This window comes from Manduca sexta, chromosome 4, assembly GCF_014839805.1.
Source record: "Manduca sexta isolate Smith_Timp_Sample1 chromosome 4, JHU_Msex_v1.0, whole genome shotgun sequence".
Classification (NCBI taxonomy): domain Eukaryota; kingdom Metazoa; phylum Arthropoda; class Insecta; order Lepidoptera; family Sphingidae; genus Manduca; species Manduca sexta.
The window spans coordinates 8,267,384-8,287,641 of record NC_051118.1 but is presented as its reverse complement, the minus strand read 5'-3'; the positions used below and the strand labels follow the sequence as shown (position 1 = coordinate 8,287,641).

Sequence of the window (20,258 nt, the reverse complement as noted above, 5' to 3'; positions counted from 1 at the left end):
AACGATCTCATTAACTAATTGTATAATTGTTTATCAGTGAAATAAAAGACTTTTTTTTATTTATTTTATTTATAGACGATAGATGCCTGTTGTTCGCAATATCTAAAAATAACAGCGAAATATTGCAATGCCATCTCTGATTGAATTAGTAAAAGCTTAATGGTTTCTTAATTTCTACTAATAATAGTAATTTTCTTTTAGCATGTTAAATAAATGGAAAAAGTCTATTGCTAGTGGTACGAACATTTTATATCCCTCCGTACACAATGTGTTAAAACCCGCCATAGTGGCCCACAAGTGTGTCGCGTTCTGGGATCAGCCTGTGTATATCCGGTTTTAATAGGCCGGCATAATTGTGCCGACTATCGAGGGGTAATCATCTCTCGTCAGTCGACATTCTATTGGACCCCACTCCACTTACCATCAGGTTCAGGTTTGCCGTGGCCATATAAAAAAAATGATTTAATTTATATTCAACCTTATATCTAGCAACCCCGAATACATTATGCGACACACAAACGTGTTCATATTTAGAAAATTCAATTCTTCATCAAATACCATAAAAAGTAACGTTCTTTCTTCGCTATCGTGATTTTTGCGATAAAACTTTTATAAATCACATTTTACTTCGAAAAGGTGAAGGTAGCTTAGACCAGTATAAAATGAACCTTCGTATACTTTTAATCGAGTTCTTTTTTCATTGAGACTTTTTGTACAGCTATTGTAATTTGATTGTGGCTTTTTCTATAAATATCATTAGTGGACGTAGTTTTTTTGTCTATTTTTAACATCAGTTGTCCTTCGGTTTTTTAAACCTAGAAATTGTTGTGTATCTTAATATTATAAATACAAATGTTTTTGAAAATGTTTAGTTCTATAGACACGAACGTCTATATAAACTATTTGTTCAAAATCTGAACGAAAATGGCAACCGAAACGTCACTGTTATAACCTATTTATTCACTTGAACAACAAATATTTTTTCTTATTTGACTAATATTTTTTATTCACATCCAGGTTTACGGTTAGACTCGATTTCTTATATCATGAGCGCCACTCCGTACACAACCACAAGCTGTCAATATTGACTATACTAAAGTCAGTATGGATTTTGATTAAATTTGGCACTCATACCACCTCCTGGATTTAGGTATAGGCTATTTTTATCCGTAGTTTATTTTAACTTGACTCTTATACTGCAAGGATTTTATTAAACGAGTATTCATTACGTTATTGAATGTTGTTCCTAGCATTTTATCCGTGGGCATGCCTTTGAAAAGAGATTTCATATTGTATTGTTATTTATAGCCCCTTTATTGCCAGTGACATCATTTTAAATGACAGCCTACGCATCTTCAACAGCTTAGGTAAGGGCGCGGAATACAGCAACATTTATATTCATTTCGTGATCTGATGTTCCCGAACCCTTATAGGCCCCAATGTATATTTAGCAACCATGAGGTATACACAAAGAACTGTGTGCCTACGGTCGCGGCAGATGTGTCCCCATGCATGGGTCTGCATTTGGTGTGGAGACCAAGTGCACAAGAATTGCCTCAGGGGGAAGGATATTGATATTAGGTCAAGGGGCCCTATGCGGTATTGGGCAAGGCCTTGTGCGTGTAATATAGGTATTTTGTATGAAAATAATTGATTCGTCGCTAATACTATGATATAGGCGAAGAAATTATACCATCTGTATATAATACGACATTTTTGGTCAATTCTCAATGTCCTGTTTTAGAATTCTTAGGGAATGTTTCACAACTTCTGATACTTGTCACATGGATAAACCAACCAAATATAACAGTCATATTGCAATGTATGCTTATAAATAAATGATAATGAACTTAGTACTATCTATACAAGGTGCTAAGGAGCGGCGATAGCCTAGTTTGATGTAAAATGGACTGCCGAGACGAATGTCCGCAGGTTCAAATCCCAAAGCACACATCTGACTTTTCTAAAGTTATGTGTGTATTCTTTGTGAATTATTAAATACAATTTTCTTAATACTTGTGAAATAGGGCCACAATTTACATTGTATTGTTTTTCAATTTACATTTAATTTAAATATAATTATTAAAGAAATTCATCAAGTTCTTCATTACACTATAAGAAGTATAACCATTCAAACGTCTACGAAATTAACATTACAATCAATCACTAAAAACCATCAAAAGGTACATCATAACGTCGGACGAAATCACAAAAAAATGCCATTTAAAATCCAATTATATTCCTTTTGAAATAAAATTCTCGTTTCTTTGAAGCAATTTGCCGGGGTGAGACGAATTAATTGCAAGCTGAATCTGATTGACTAGGGATGGAATTGCCAAACCAGCCCTCGCTGGGTTGCCTTTGATTCAAGTCGTGAGGTCAAAGTGGCCTAAGTCATAAATTATTGTTTTAGCGTAAATTCAAGTGGGGTAAAAAAACGGTGAATTGAGTGACCATTTATGCAGGCATAATGATTTTTTATGTTTACGCGAATGTTAGACATTGAAATTAAACTACTTTTCGGATTCTATCGCGGTTTTTTATATTTTAGTTTTCTCCTTTCTTTAGTTTCTCTCTTTTGGGTTCTGATTTAATTAATAATTAAATTGGAACCCAAAAGACCCGCTACGAGACTTCAAGACACTGTGAGCTAATTCTGCGTAGATCGGACCACCAACAACAAAAATTTTAAAAAAGTTGAATAATTGTAAAATGTAGGTAGATATTGTAACTTTGGCTTTACGGATGAACAACACCTCAGTCCCCCCCGTGACTATGAAGGCTGCAAAGTTTTCGAAACGTCGGAAGAAAACGAATATATAAAAAAACGCGATAGAATCCGAAAAGTAGTATAATTTCAACATTTTTGAAGACAATAAGAGTTAACATATTGCTGAATTGCCCTAGACAATTTGGTTTAACATAACTACAATAAATATTTAAACCAAAGAGACAAGACTAATCTGGGCCCGATTCTGCTTGAAAGGGGTATCAATGCAAAATCTCATTAAACAGTTCAAGTTCTGCAGAAATTTGAAGTGTTTACAAACTAAATAATTATATTTTGTTTTCATTTAATCAATAGCTTAAGCTTGTTCCTGTTATAAAGCAATTAGGCATAATGTGGCCATATTCTTTGCCTAGTCTTCAGTAAAAAAGCGTTTGAGCGGCTAAGTCCACTAACTCCTTTATAGGTGTTCTGTGAAGGAAGGTCTCCAGGACAAGTTATTCTACAGTAATATAGCATTGTAATCGCAAAACGAATGCGATACAGTGGCGATGGTTTACAATCCCGATGCTGCCGGACTTAAATAGTGATATAAACACCATATCAGCAGCTATGACAACGAAATCTCGATAGAGGAATCAATATAAATGCCACTGTTGCAATTGGACACTAGAAACTGCAGTGTGTGTACTTAATATTATTTTATTTACACAAGAGGAACAGAAAACAGTTACACATTAGGTAAAGAGTAAAACTACACATGTACTGCATTAATAAACGTGTAACCAACAGCGCTGTTCATAATTAACAGAAAATTTTACAAAGAAGCAACAAACGTCTATTAAAAGTCACAATTATGAGAAAATCTCAAGCCTGTGATATTCAGTTTATAACAAATTCGTAGAAAGTAAGTCATAATTAAATTTTAAAATGTTTGCTTTGAAAGAGAGAAAATGTCAACATTATAGAAATGCGTATTATAAATTTTGATGGGTAGCCGCACGAACTGCATTGGTCGTCGTCGCATTGGTTCTGCACATGTCCATGTGGAACAGCCTCGAATATAAGCCATGTAGCGAATTGTATTAAGTTAGTATAATCAGTGCATTCTAATAAAGATTCTAAAACCATCAACACGTCTCAACATATTCATCCGCCTTTACAAGACAATATTGATCACGTTGTCTTTGGTCCTGCTATTATAACCCTCCACTTTCCACTCTTCGTTCTCCGATTTGGTCAGAAAAAAGTCGTCCGTTTGTATTGAACATTAGCAATGGTTGTTTGTATCGCGTCTGATGTACAATCAACAAAGTTCGCGGTCGACCACCCTAAGGGTCAAAATAACTTGGCAAATTTGTTTTACTACGTTTGGGAGGCGGGGTTTGGGATCGATTGCATAGATCGATATCAGTCGTAGGCCTACTGGCTACCTGCAATGACGTTACGTAACACCACCGAACCGCTGCTGAGTGTATAATAGAAAACGAAATTAAAATTAATGCGCGCAAGTCTATGCTATGACGATAATTCCTATACTTGTAAGATGCATATCGTCGGCGTAAAGAACGTAATAACAAAAGTTTTATAGTTTGGAGACAATCGCGATTTACAGTGTTTTTATTGTTAAATTTTTTGGCATTATTTTTTAATAAATAAGAAACGACATTATGTTAATTATTTTATATCATATTATGTGCCTGATTACCTTCTTTTTAACTTTTAACAAACCAAACTTTATGTTGTATTCAAAAAAATCATTTTAAAGCAATTTCCGCCATATTTGTCACAACTATATTTTGTTAGTAAATTATGATTAGCTACTTTTTTAAGCCCTTTTTTTAGTTTTCGGTCTCTTTAAACCCATGGTCTATAATTAATTTATTAAATAAATTCAATGGCTGCATAATATTATGATTGAATTTTGAATCGTAAAAATTTAAACTGTTCAGTTTATTCAATTCGTTCAATAATTCATATTATAATAATAAATCATAGTTAATAGATTTCATTATTTGAATTGTTATTTTATTTTATTTCAAAAACTTAGACGATATCTCTGTATTTACAAATATGTATTAACATTAAAGTTAAAATAATTGACCTAAAATTATTAGCTTCTTGGAGATATTGTTTTTTTTTTATTTCCTTTTAATGATCTTTTTTTATCTTAAATATGAATAGTTTTTGAGTTAATAACGAAATACCTTTTTTTCATCCTAATTTGAACTATTTAACACCTTTTTGAAGTAGTTAATTGGACTATTTATCGATATGCAGCAATTATTATTTATTGAATTTGAGGCGAGTTTAAAGATTTTATGTGTAGGCGGTAATATGCTTTTATTAGAGTAATATTGAAAGGCCAACATTTTTATTGCTGCAGATGTTGTTTGAAAAGAATAAATATATCACATAAAAATGGTTTGTTAAAGAGCGCATTTTTATGAATGTTTGTATTGACACCGGTCTTACGTGGACGCATTTATCGTTAAACTGAGTCTATTGTTATGCTATTGAATTTAGAGGCATTTAAAGATTATAAGTGTAGGCGTTGATTTGAATTCTTATTACAGTAATATTTGCAAGGCTAACATTTTATTGCTGCACATGTCCAGTTTGTAAATTTTAGTTACTTTCTTTAGCCAATTATTTAGTTTTCGCAGAGTTAAAACCCAAAGTCTATAATCAACTTACAGTTATTGATTTTTTACCGATTTAATAGCTGCATATTATGATTGAATTTTGAATTATATAAATTACTTAAACAGTTCAGTTTATTTAATTCGTTAAATCATTCACATAATAATAAATTATTGTTATTCGTTTCATTATTAGAAATTATTATATTTTTTCTCAATTTTTTTTACGCTTTTATGAACATTTTATTTACTTTTTAAAGGACATGTCCGTTTTTTGTATGGGCGATGGTTTTTTGTTTCGAATAAATTCCAACCAACCTCAAACTTATTGAATAATAATGTGCCAAAAATTAGTAACTTGGAGTCATTACAATAATAATTTTAGACCCTTCATTGATAAGAAAGAAAAGTCACGGCTGAGTAATTCATACAAATAATTTCACGATTCGTCAAAAGATATAACTACCTGTTTTTTTTTACATAAGTAAGTGTTATTATTATCATTTGCGGATATAAAGGGAAAAAATTTAATAATAAGAAAATTTGAAAAAAAATGTTATTCGCAGTAATTATTTTCAGAGATAACTAAACAAGATTTTTGATTACTTAACTTTTTTCGGGATGCCTTCCAAATGTAATAACGTTTATATTTGCAGAGTTCATTTTAAGTGTAATATTTAAAGTAAATATTTTTTTTTAAATCTCACAATCAAAAATTTCAAATAAAATGATTTATTTCAATAGGCTCGTTTTGTGAAACAGTCGACGAGGCTCACGCACATATCGCTACGATATATAATTATCAAAAGTTAAAATCGAATATAGTAGATAATATATTTGCAACACCAACAAATAATGAGATACACATGTAAAATGAAATTTCGTAGAAAGTCCATGTAAATAAAACACATTTTTTTGTTACTTCAGTGATATGATTTAATTGTATTCATTATTTTGATAGTTTAGTTTGATACGCTCAGCAGACAGGTTGAGTAGAGTGTGCGCTCTGGATCGGTTAGCGATGGAGCTCTCATCCGTATCCTAGTGTATCCATCGAGGGACAGTGGTTCTCTGTAATACAATTAAATTATATATTAATTACTAAAATCTATTATTCTAATAATATTTTAATGTAATGACTACAGTGCCAAAATAATAAAATTTATATGGGAGCAGAACGCCAGTGCGGCCGACACAAAATACGTGGGTCAAGTACGAAATAATCCAAATTAAGTAAAAAAAAAATCAGCTCTGTTTTCCATAATTGCACACATTTTATTGAGATAAAAATCCCAAATTTGCATTAAATCGGATTGTAATTCTACTTTAATTCAGTGCTACATATTAAGTATGTAGTTGTAAAAGAAACAATAATAACAGAAACCTCTGGGTTAAACTGGGTGGAACTTAAACGTCTATAAGCGGATCTTACAAACGCGCCGACATAGTTAATTACTCTAGTAAGAAATCATAATACCACTACTTAAATCTTTAAACTCGTCTAAATTCAATAAACAATGGACACCGCTTTCCGATAAAGGCGTCGACGTGGAACTGGGGTTAACAAAAACATAAAAAATGTCGTCCTCTAACAAAGACCCTTTTTATGTGAAATCTTTACACATTTTAAACTGCACATGTGCAGCAATAAAAATGTTGGCTATGCAATATTACTGTAATAAAAACAAATTATCGCCTATCCATAAATTATTTATACTCGTCTATATTTTTGGCATTAAATAAAAATTATTAATAAAGGAGATAGAATTTCGGGCGTCGTGACTTCGTTAAATTGGAAATTTCCTCCTTATTTCTTAAATATTAATATTTTTTAAGTTATCGAAGAACCTCTTTATCCTCTTAATAACAATTGTATTTTTAAGTGCCAATGAACACTAAAGATTATTTTTCTAGACGTCATGTTATCCAAATCGAATGAGCTATCACTCATATTTTTGGATCTTTATAATACATAAATTGACACCTTTTTGAGCTTATTGACTGGACTAAAAGGCTTACCGGCCTGTCTTAATATATTCCCAACATTAAATTAGAGTTTACTATTAAAAGTCGACGGTAAAAGTTACGCTTAATGCTACTGCTGTTTCAATATCGAAAACTCTGAATTTTTAACTGAGATCAAGAAAAGATAGGTAACACCTATAACTATAGTGAGTATACCCGTCGAAGTAGTTTATTTTTGCATTGAGTACTTTTTAGTTTTCCAATTATAATTCTTTTCAATATTTTGACATTTGATTATACGTAAAGCAACTTAAATAACATACTACATAGATTACTACAAGTATGATTAATAGCACTATGTTAATTTATTGGCAAAAACACACCAATGACTAATCATATTTGACCCTACGATAGATAGGATAACTTAAGGATTAATATAAAATATAATAAGTAGCATATTGAAGTCTGTTTTACACAATTAAAGGAATAAGTATTCATCAAAACTCAATAATATTATAATTATATTTAAAAGAGCTTTAAAAGGTGGTCTATGTTGGCTTTAAATATAATTAATTATGATGACCAATAATTAAAAAAAAGCCATAAACCGCGATTTTCTCAAAACTGCAAAATTTTAATTATTAGTTCTCTGCGCTGACGATATTTTTCCCACGCATATTAACGTCCACTAGTTAAAATTAATATTAAAATATTATATAGTATAGTATGACTGATTTACTTACTGTAATATTTAATTCCCGGAATATATAATCCATGGTGCAGTAGTCACATGACGGGTCGGCGAATAAGTAATTAAGAGTCCAGTAAACGAACATAAGTCTACGTAGTGGCAAGATATCGGTGTCCGTAAACGAAAAATAATTGTGAGCAAAATACTACTGGTACTCAATAGTTGCGTGCGCGTCGTCAATCAGTAAAATACAACTAAAGTAAACAATAATAGTTATCTGCTGTTTCTTTCGCACATCTCCAAAACTGTCGTAATTGGTGAAATATGAGACAGGGGCGTGTCTAAATATCTCAGGACATTAGACCGGTCAAGCAAAATGTGTTTGGAAGTGTACTAGCACGAACTTGTCCGATTGTACGTTGCAAACGCAACTAACGCGCTATAATATACAGAAGTGCGGTTACAAGACGCGCGATATCATCGCTGGAAAAAGTAATTGTGTGCGACTTACCTAATAGTTCCACTATAGGTTAAAATTTCTTATATATTTTTACTTAAAAAAGTCACTTACATATGACGAGACACAAGTAATAGTGTTGTGTTCTTGTAGTCACGAAACATTAACTTCCTTATTCATAGACGTTATTTATCTAAGAACGGAGCATTACTGTGATCACTGTTTCTCAGCTTTGTTTATCTGACAGCTTGCTGTTTGTTCAGCTTTGTTTATCTGACAGCCAACAAGATTCAAGTTGTATCTCAATATTAGCCAATCACAACGGCCCTATGTTTACGCACTGCGAAGGCTGCCATGCCGTCACCACTGACAAACAGACTTGTTATCACAGCAATGCTTCGTCCTTACATAAATAACGTCTATGAATAAGATGGTAAGATTATAAAGACTCTTTGTGACAACGACGATTGGAGTTGTGGGTAAAGATTTCATAAATAAAATCCCGGTAAAATAAAACAGAACATTAAAGCAACTATTTTTAAAATATCACTTATACCACTTTGCGTCTCGCGTCCGGAATTAAACTCTATTTATACAGAAATTCTAGACTACGTTTCCTTTTTCATTATTTTTCCGAAAATAAATTACGGTCTCAAATATTTTCCTTTGATGTAACTGTTTATGTTTTTACGAATCCGCTTGGTGATTAAATGAGAAAATTGAGGTGTACTGCTTTGGACTCTGACTATTTTAAGATGAACTTTTAAATATATGCAGGTGCGCAATTGGCAGAGGTCAAGTTGTATATCATTGTACAATTAAATGCGCTAAACTTTGTCTTATATAAAATACTGCGATTATATTGTTACGCAATCAGTTATCGATTACCTGGTGAACATGCATACAAATAAAAAATTGTTTTGAATTTATTTAAAGACCAATATGAAGTTTTTGTATCGGTAATTATGTTCGAACATAAATGAGTCATTTACTAGAAGGCTAGTATACTGGAACACTTAATTCTAAAAGCCAAAACAATACTCAGAAAGTCGTGAATACATACACAGTTTGTGTTCCAAATTCAAAACTACAACATTATTTTGTAACCAGTGAAATTTCAGAATGAGTTGACAATATAACAAGAAACTAATCTTTGCCCATTAACATCGTTGGATTGTATAAAGGCTCCAAACTTTAATAAAACAAAGCTTTTTATTATACATACATACATAGTATCACGCCTTTATCTCATAGGGGTAGGCAGAGACTATGGATTAACACTTTGCAAAATTCTGGCATACCTCTCGCGCTTCCTCCACCTTCATCAATCTTTGTCAGTCTCTTATCTACCAAAGTATTTGACTTTGGTAAAAAAAAAGTAGTAAATACTTTTACAAATTCAGGAAAAGAACGAGAATCGGAAACTGATATATTTTGGAATTTACCATCTCTTTCCATATGAAATATGCAATATTATAAAAAAAACACTCACCTGAAAATAAAGCACGATCCTACACATGGCAGTGCCGAAGAACCAGGTCTCAGTAACATCCCACAGCACCGTAGGGGGTAGGCAAATAAGTATCACCATAAAATCCGCCACGGCCAAATTCACTATGAAGTAGTTCGTCACAGTCCTCATAGAATGGTTTCTGTAGACAGCGATGCAGACCAAGGCATTCCCTATCAATCCGATAACGAAAACTATAGCATGCGTTGCTATCAACACCCATTCATAAGGTTGAGGAAAGATGTAGTCATTAAGCATTGCCATATATTCTTCTTTAGTCATATTACAGAAATCCTTGTCACCAACACATTCTTCTGTGACATTCTCGTATTCAAACCTGCTAAGTTCGATAGCAGTTATGTTGTCTTGCTCTGTTGTGTTGTAATCTTCGATGGTCGTGTTGTCGATAGAACGCTTGCTCCTTATGTTTGGTTGGTAGTCATGCTTGGAGCTCAAGCAGAAGTTGCAGAGAATGATCATAGCGATGGTCTGCAGTTGTTTGGACATCATGGTTATTTCATAGTTTTGTTTATCATGTCTCGTTGTATGGGTTTTGCGTCATCTGTAACAAGAGTTAATGATTTATATAGAATTTAAATTGAACACATAACCACCCAGTCGTGAGCGGTAGTAGTAACAGTTTTTCCGCGAATAAAAATAGGACTACACACTATAGCATCTTGCGCAAGGTTGACACGCAAAATGTGAAAATGTAAAGCATATAATTATCTACAAAATTGGAATGCAACTTTGTTTACGCTGCAAAATAGGTAAAGAGTATCGTCTCTACCCTTTTTTACAAGTCAAAGCATTCAGATACAATCTGCCATCAATAGCATTCACTAACGAGGGCCGATGAATACCAACTAATCTCACACAAGGCTTAATTAAACTACCTCTATTCTGAATCACAAACCGCAGGTTTGTGGGACTCGGTAAATATGTACTGGAAGTTTTAATTTGATATTTGACCTTTTGGGTTTCGTTGATTATTTCTGTCGGTATTTTTAATGAACGAGTGTCTATTTTTATTTTCACGCACCTCAGATTTTTTTTAAAGTTGTGTGAATATTTTTAGTGAATTTTCACTTGCTTTAACGGTGAAGGAAAACATCGTGAGAAAAGAAATTAAGAACGGGCCCAGACTCTTTTCAAAATCAGTTTGAGGTATCATATAGTAAGGGATTCATTATTTACGACTCGTTCTGTAATACTGAAGTGAAAGCATCGCGTGCTGACATACGTGACAATAGGTCGACCTAATGCTTGAAACTAACTACCCTTTTGGAGTTAAAATACGCAGAGGTCAGTGGAAATGGCCGTTAACCTTTTTTAGTACGTTAAATAAACATCAGGTCCTTTACAGGGGTAGGCAGAGGTGTAAAACACGCACATTACGCCAGTTATTGTGGCTGTCCATTTATTTGTACGTTAAGTCTGTATATTTTAGGCTTTTTCAGGTCTGGGCAGAGGTGTTACACGCATTATGCCAGTTATGGTACTTCCTATACAGTAGCGTAGCTTGCGATAGAGGGGCCCTATATCTAAATTTGTTGGGGATCTTCAGGGCAGTGCGAACTTTTGGGCGTCTGCTTAGTTTAATATAGGTATGAGCCAAGAGGGGGCCCAAAGGTCGGGGGTTCCATATAACACAAGTGATAAGTGATCACCACCGTCCATGAACATCTACAGTACCAAGAGGTGTAAAGATGCGTTGCCGGCCTTTTAGGAATACGCTCTTTTTTAAGGTTTTCAGGTCGTATCTGTCTGAAAACGAAACCGGCGGCAATTGATTCCATATTTTTGTAATACGTACTACGTATTACAAAACTATGGAATATTATGAACTTATTCTAATATATTATAGCCTCGGTGTCGTAGTTTTACTGCATGCGCGGTACGGCAGCGCTCTGTCGGGCCGTGATATTTGGGTTTTTTTGCTCAGTATCAGTCCGGAGTCTGGAATTTGTGCCCTTGTGTATCACATCATGGGACGGAACACATTTCGCGTAAAGTAGGTACCCTGGTTGCGCCTCTGCATAACCCTTCGGGGATACATGTGTGATGTGTGTGTGTATTATAATCTATGCCTACTTGAGATCCTTCTCAAATGTGAGACGCAGTTATTAATTACTCTTAAATCCTGTTACACCTCGAGATATTATGTTGAGCCTAGTAAATCCACGGGCTTACGATTATGAGTTATTACTTTAAATTTATTCATATTTACTTAAGTATTATTTTCCCGTAACATTTTTGTTGATTACTTTGCACTGTAATAAAACGGGTTTATGTTTAAATTATTCTTGCTGAAAGCTTTTGATTCCAGGCTTCATGTAGATTAACCTTTAATTTCTCTATGATAAAAAGAGGAATGATACGGTCATGAATATATGTGGAGCGACAGAGGATCTAGTTACAAAAATTGAGAAGGGTATGCTAAGGTGGTTTGGGCATTTGGAGCGGATGGATGATAGGAGACTGACAAAGAGGGTTTATAAGGCGATGTGGATGGAAGAGCCGGTAGGGGTAGACCGCACCGAACCTTCGAATGTCAGATATCTGACATTCTCAGTAAAGGCTTGGTCAAAAGTAGACGGAACCGGCGGGAATGCATGAAAAGATTAATGAAGGTGGAAGAAGCGCGAGAAGTATGCCAGAATCGTGCAAAGTAGCAATCTATAGTCTCTGCCTACCCCTGTGGGATAAAGACGTGATACTATGTATGAATGATAAAAAGCTTTGTTTTATTAAAGTTTGGAGCTTTTATACAATCCAATGATGTTACTTCAATGGGCAAAGATTAGTTTCTTGTTATTTTGTCAACTCATTCTGAAATTTCACTGGTAACAAAATAATGTTGTAGTTTTGAATTTGGAACACAAACTGTCATTTATTCAAATGCGAATTGACAGTGACGGCAAAAGTTTCGAACTTCAAACTTTAGTTTAATTAATTATTCTTGACTAGGTTGTGACTACAGTTTTGTTCGGGTGAAAAACCTTTTCTTGAATGAAAATTTAAAAATGTATTTTGAAAGGGTTACATGTACATATATGAATCCCTCCTAGCCGAATTTCGGCCGTGGCAATCCGCCATTACCGGAGGGAGATCAGAAACAGGACCTTTACGTGCTTTCCAAGGCACGTGGATATCACACCGCCAACTTCCAGACTCCGAGCTGCGATTGAGTAATTTTTAAGATGGAAACACCCAATCACATTTATTTTGGCCCGACCCGGGATACAAAGCCAGGACCTCAGCGCGGTAGTCGTACTTGTACGTGCACAATTACACGTACTAATTACGCCACCGAGCCAGTCAAAAATATAATTAAATTATCTTCGCTGCCTATCAACCACTATAATTGTAGTTATTTCACCCTCCATACAAAACATAGCATGATAGCCTAACTGAGAATGGAACAGGTAGATGTGAAGTACCGCAGTTTCAAAACATAAGTCAGATTTTTCGAATAGTGTCCTGTTTATCAACTATTGTTCGCTACTATAAAGGATTGTGAAGAAACCTACATATTTAAAAAATCTATAATAGAATTTTGAAGGTATGTGAAGTCTGCCAAACCGCACTAGGCCAGGACTGGTGGACTATATTAAATCCTTGCAGTAGAGGAAGCCCGTGTCCAGCAGTGGGCGGTTTATAATACATCTGAAATTATTTTTGGATATAACTACAAGTTTTATTGCAATAATTATAATCAGACGTACTGGCGTCATTTTAAGATGCCACGAAAAAAGGTTTTGAACGATCAACTTGAACCAAGGCAATATTTGTATACAAATAATAAAATTACTGTTAAATTGGCCAAAATTAACTTTAATTCAAAAAAAAATCTCACCTAGACGATATGTACTTCAAATACATCACTGGATTACGAAACAGATAACTTCTCCAAAAGTAACCACTTATTCAATAATGAATATTAAATAACTAAACAATCGTGTAAAAATATATATTAATTTAAATTCGCGCCATTTTAGCAACTTTATTTTTAAACATACGTGAGCTTTATCATGATCTAAGGACGAGGACCTATTGAAACGACCAAAGTGGATTGTGTGTTACCGCGTAGTCATTCTCATTAAGTGTTTTAATTGTGTTTGTGGTGTATAGTTTACGTGTTGCAGTGTTTTAATCATCATCATCATTTCAGCCCTTGAATCCACTGCTGGACATAGGCCTCCCCCATTGAGCGCCACAGCGACCGGTTTTGGGCCGCCCTCATCCATCAGACTCCGGCGACCTTCACCAGGTCGTCGGTCCATCTCGTGGGGGCCTACGCTGCGTCTCCCGATTCGTGGTCACCACTCCAGAACTTAATTTTAGTGTTTTAATGCGCTAATAAAACTGTTTTATTTTTAACGAGAATCGGTGTTGTCTGGTTAATTCCGAGCCCTACCAGTATATACGTAACAGCAATCTGTAACTTTACGTTCGCTTTCTGTTCTACTATCCCAATCGATACCATTCACTTTATCCATATTATGGGTCTAGAAAACAAGACTATCATAAAAAACACGTATAAAAGAATAACTCATCCTACACAAACGTCACTATCTTTTATAAACATCTCACAAAACAAATTAAAACAAAACAAGGTACCTTTTAAGGCCTAGGTAATACCTCAAGGTCCATTTTTTTTGGATATTTCGGCCTTTAAAATTTCGTCATATTAAATTTTAAAGGCCGAAATATCCATGATTATTAATTATTTTTACGTTTTTCTTTCAACTGCGAGAACTAATCACTAACTAGACGTGAATTTAAATTCTTTACTTGCCAATACTTGTTTAGTTACCCAGATTAAAGGTGAAACAAAATGTATGAAAATGGACCTTGAGCTATCACCTTTAAGGTACATGTAATTTGTTTAGTAAGTGCTACTATCTGTATTCTTTGGGTACCAAATAAAATTCTTTTCGTGAAATAAAAGTGTTATACAAGTGCGGTAAATGAACTCAGAGGTGACACGTGGCCGTGCGTGTTGCACGTAATGAATGGTAGGTGTGTCCGCATTTTATTTCTAGCCGTGGTTTGAAATAAGTTATGCCGGCTTAAAAAAGGGTTTTTATATCGAAATTAAAGTATTTCTTGGATGTGATCGCGGTTATTTATGTTACAATTAGCTTTTGCTTGCAGCTTTGCCCGCTTGGAGTTTTCCGGGATGAACGTCCCGCTGTAATATATTTTTCCGGGATAGAAAACAGATTATAACTTTCCCAGGGTCGTATACTATCTCCATACCAAATTTCATAAAAATCTGTTTAGGTGATTTTGAGAGGATCGATAACATACAGACAGATAGAAAACGGGACTTTGTTTTATAATGTGTATAGATCTTCTTCCTACGTTTGGCAGATTGCAGTCTTCATAGTCATAAGGCGGAGTGAGATCGTCCGAAAGTTCAATAATACTACCTAATTTTGATATCAAACTGTCTCGGTTCATTTGAGTGAATGGTTGACTGCCCCGTGGCGTAGTTGTAATTCGTACGCGGTACACGACTATGGCGCTGAGGTTCTGGGTTCGAATCTCGGGTCGAACCAAAAATGATTGTTACTGGGTTTTTCCGCCTCAAAAATTACTCAGCCGCAGCTCGGAGTCAGGAAGTTGGCGGTGTGATACCTCCGTGTCAGAAAGCACTTAAAGCCGCTGGTCCAGCTCCTGATCTCTCTCCGGTCATGTCGGATTGCCATCTCACCGAACTATGAGATTGAAAGAACAAGGAGTGTTTGTGTATTGCGCACACACTTGTGCTTTATAATATCTTCTGCGTACCTGGCTGCTCTCCGTTGAGATTGGCCGCCGTGGTCGAAATTCGGCTAGGAGGGATTCATTCATAACAGTAATACTAGTCTGTATGTTTCAGTGTCTATTTGTTTCTTAATCGTAACTATACGACTACTAGTACTATATACAACTATTACTACTATATAGTAGTAGCGTGTTCAGTGTATATACACTGAACACGCGATTATTATATAGATACATACGATGAGCCTAGAATTAGTGTGAGCGATATCGACTTGCCCCTATTAGAATGGGCCGATAATTGGCCTGGCGAAGCAAGATTGTGTTATCTTCCTCTCCTTTGTGATAAGCATGAGCTTATGTTTTAATCTCTATTTACGGGAAGTGTCTTCGATCAGACGAGAGTTATTCCCTCGCCAGTCGACACAATTATGCCGGGCTTCGAAACCGGATATACAGGGTCATTTTGACATTGCTTTACTAAATAAAATCATACTTATCTACTTGGAAATAACACTTAAAAATTTAAAAAATGTAAGTTTAGAAATAAATATAATAAATAAAAACTAGAAAGTGATTTAATTTTAACGAGCATACGGTTCATCTGTTGGTAAATTATCACCGCCCATGAACATCTGCAATACCACGGCGCATAGAGGTGCATTACCGGCTTTTTAGGCAGGAATACATTGAACTTTATTTCTTCTCATGATAATCAATCAACTGATACTCTTGTACAATTACCCCCTTATTCATAGACGTTATTTATCTAAGGACGGATCATTGCTGTGATAACAGGTCTGTTGGTCAGCTTTGTTTATCTGAAAACCAACCAGATTGAAGTTGTATCTCAATATTAGTCAATGACAACGGCCCTATATCTACGCACTGCGAAGGCTGCTATGCAGTCAGCACTGAGAAACAGACTTGTTATCAGCAATGCTACGCCCTTAGATAAATAACGTCTATGAATAAGGGGGTTAGTGTATACCCCGCCAACTCGTCAACATCAATGGAACTGCAAAGATCGATATGGCATTGACACAATTGTATACGCTAAACTTTATCTGGGCGTCATTAATCAAATGTATTTTAATTTTCCAACATAAAATACATGCATAACACCTCTTTTTGCGCCGAGGGTTAAATACCAAAAGGTGTCATCATTGTGGACATTAAATATTTTGTTAGGGTCTGTTAACGAGCTAATCGCCCCGAGGGAGGCATTAACCTCTTTCGGAGGGCCCCGGGTGGCCGAATAATTATTTTTTATGAATCTACATTATTTAGGTCGTCAAATGTGAACTGGGTTTTAATTGTAGAAAGAGGGTATCAATAAAGCATTAAAACTTAGTTTACTTTCTATGTGTGAGCAGAGAGGTACACGGTTGTATTAGTACCCTTATAGGGACGAATTTATTAGGGTTTACAGGGCATAATAGACAGATTTCGAATTTAATTCTCGACCGGGGAATCGAACCCGAGACCTTAGGAAGGTTGTACCGTAAAATATTATTGGTGGCAGAAAAGTATTCGCCTCGATAGCGAGCATTGTACACAAGTCGTAAAATCCAGCATAGCGGCCCACGTGAGTGTCGCCTTCCGGGACTAGCATGTGTATATCATGGGCGGGCATTGTGTCGACTCGCGTGGATAAGTATCTCTCGTCAATCGATACTCTATTTGGATTACTGCGTACCATTAGGTGCATGGGGTCACTTTGCTGTACTCGACTAAAAATAAATAAAGCTACGCCAATGAAAATTACAGGCATATTTGTTTTCATTAATTTGATGTCTCGACAGTGGTCTCAGATTTATATGAATTATTTAATGATACCGAACCGTAAAAAATTCGAGGCAGACTAGTTGGGAGTGGAACGGACTGCCGAGACGAAGCTGCAAGTACAAAACCTAAGGGCACACCTCTGACTTTTCTAAAGTTATATGAGTATTCTTTGTGAATTATCGCTTGCTTTAACGGTGAAGGAAAAATACGTGAGGAAATCTGCATACCTGAGAAGTTCTCTATAGGAATTTTGAGGGTGTGTGAAGCCACCAATACGTATTAGGCCAGCGTGGTGGACTAAGGCCTAATTCCTCTCAGTATTAGAGGCCCGTGCCCAACAGTGAGACAGTATATAATTCATTGCTGATATTATTATAGTTGAACCATGATCTCCGACATCGTATTTTCCTGAAGGATAAATCGTCAAGGAAAACAGCGTGGAAATCGCGGTTGTACAACTTCCCCAAGTGATTTATTTATTGTAATTTTAACGCAATTTCACTTCAGAATAAATAGGCCACTTTTTAACTTTTATGGGAGCGGGCAATGAAAGAAATGCATTTGAACATAGCACTTATTGATAAAAGCCTCGGTGGCGTAGTTGTACTGCATGCGCGGTACGGCTACGCTCTAAGGTTCTGGGTTCGAATCCCGAGTTGGATAAAGTGATATTTGGGTTTTTCTGCTCAGTATAAGCTCGGAGTCTGAAATTTATCCTCGATATGGTGAAAGGCTGCATACCTGAGAAATTCTCTATTAGGAATTTTCGAGGGTATGTGAAGTCTACTGACTCGCACTAGGCCAGCGTGGTGGAGCCTAAGGCCTATTCCCTCTCAGTAGTAGAGGAGGCCCGTGCCCAACAGTGGGACAGTATATAATACAGGGCTGATATTATGGCGATAGGCTCGCCTTTTGTCACATCATGGGACGGAACACACTTGGCGAAAAGTGGGTGCCCTAGTTGCGCCTCTGCATACCCCTTCAGAGATAAATTCGTGATTTGTATTTGTTTTGTTTAAATAGGTACCGCATTAATGTTTTAACACACAAAGAAACACAGCACACACAAACTCTGTCACCACACCCATTCAAAGGCCGTCAAAAAAACAACAACTCACCAAATCAATTTACCGAGTATGGAGCAAAGTATTTTATTACGGGTTGATTAATAACCGCCTTTTAATTATCCGCTACGTTGGCTGTCAGTAGCTTAATCGTTTTAGCTGGTGTGGGATCCATCCGAACATTCTGGATCAAATTAATGTGCGTTATTTAATCGCCTGTAAAGCGTTCGAGGTACAAGTACAGTCAGCCACATAATAAACAAAATTCAATACACTGAGCTTATTCTGCGTATACCAGACTATTAGCTAAAAAAAATATTTGTGATTGTAAAATGTAGGTAGATTGTAACTGATTTTTCGGATAACCAACACCTTAGTTCTCCTTCCGTGACCATGAAGTCTATTTTTCGAAATGTCGGGAGATGATAACCTAAGTTGAACCTGCATATCTAATATACCACTTTATGGCTAGACTGACTTTGACGGCGCTTTATTGACTGCCTTGGTGGCGTAGTTGTACTGCAGGCACGGTACGACAGCGCTCTGAGGTCCTGGGTTCGAATCCCGGGTCGGGCAAAGTGATATTTGGGTTTTTCTTCAGCCCAGAGTCTGGAATTTGTGCTCGATATGGCAATAGACTCGCTCCCTATGACATCATGGGAAGGAACACACTTGGCGAAAAGTGGGTGCAATGGTTGCGCCTCTGCATACCCCTTTGGGGATAAATGCGTGATGTTATGTGTGTGTGTACTTTATGGCTAGCGTCGACTATGATCGCCGATTCGAATTGAATTGCCTGCCAAGAACCATGAATTTACACCTATAAGAAACATGTTTAGTCGAATTCCATCCTTAAATATAATCAGTGGCGATCCTAAACGACGCGAGGCTTCAGGCAAAATAAAAAAAAGATGCAAGGCCCCAAAGGCAAGGCCAAAAAATCCTCGAGCCGTTGCTCGGTTCGCCTACTCCAAAGGTCGTGTAGGGTTCTTGTTGATGGTGTAAATTACGGGAGTCACAACCCTAGTGTAGAAATTAAACTGGATGGCACTGTATAATTATATTCAAAGTTTCAGAGTACGTTAATACACAGTGTACTTAGATGGCAATAGTAACTAATTAGTAGACGTATTAACGAAGGCGCACGTCGCTTTTATATGGGAGGCATGGTGTGACAGCGTTCCTGCACAGTTGTGCAGGAACGCTGTCACACCATGCCTCAGCATGGACCATGCCTCCCAGCAGCCTGCCTGCCTATATCAGCCCTGTATTATATACTGTCCCACTGCTGGGCACGGGCCTCCTCTACTTCTGAGAGGGATTAGGCCTTAGTCCACCACGCTGGCCTAGTGCGGATTGGTAGACTGCACACACCCTCAAAATTCCTCACGGTATTTTCCTACATCATTAAAGCAAGCGATAACTCACAAATACACACACAATTTAGAAAAGTCAGAGGTGCGTGTACTTGGGTTTTGTACCTGCGGACATTTATCTCGGCAGTCCGTTCCACACCCAAATAGTCTATCGCCGCTTTGTATTTATACTTATGTACATAAAAGCCACATTTTAACGCATCGCCGGCTGCAGCCGCAAACCGCTCCGGGCTACGATTTCCAATTATCCTAAACAACTGAATTC

General features: G+C 36.1%; 1 protein-coding gene across 1 annotated transcript in view; it reads right to left on the bottom strand.

The window, feature by feature from the left end:
* Positions 1-20,258, bottom strand: part of LOC115443194 (orexin receptor type 1) — a 111,333-nt gene that overhangs the window by 29,534 nt on the left and 61,541 nt on the right. Inside the window, exon 2 of the mRNA XM_037442582.1 lies at positions 9,976-10,555. Within this exon, the coding sequence (XP_037298479.1) occupies positions 9,976-10,503 (528 nt within the window). The 5' untranslated portion in view covers positions 10,504-10,555. The remainder of the gene's footprint in view (positions 1-9,975; positions 10,556-20,258) is intronic.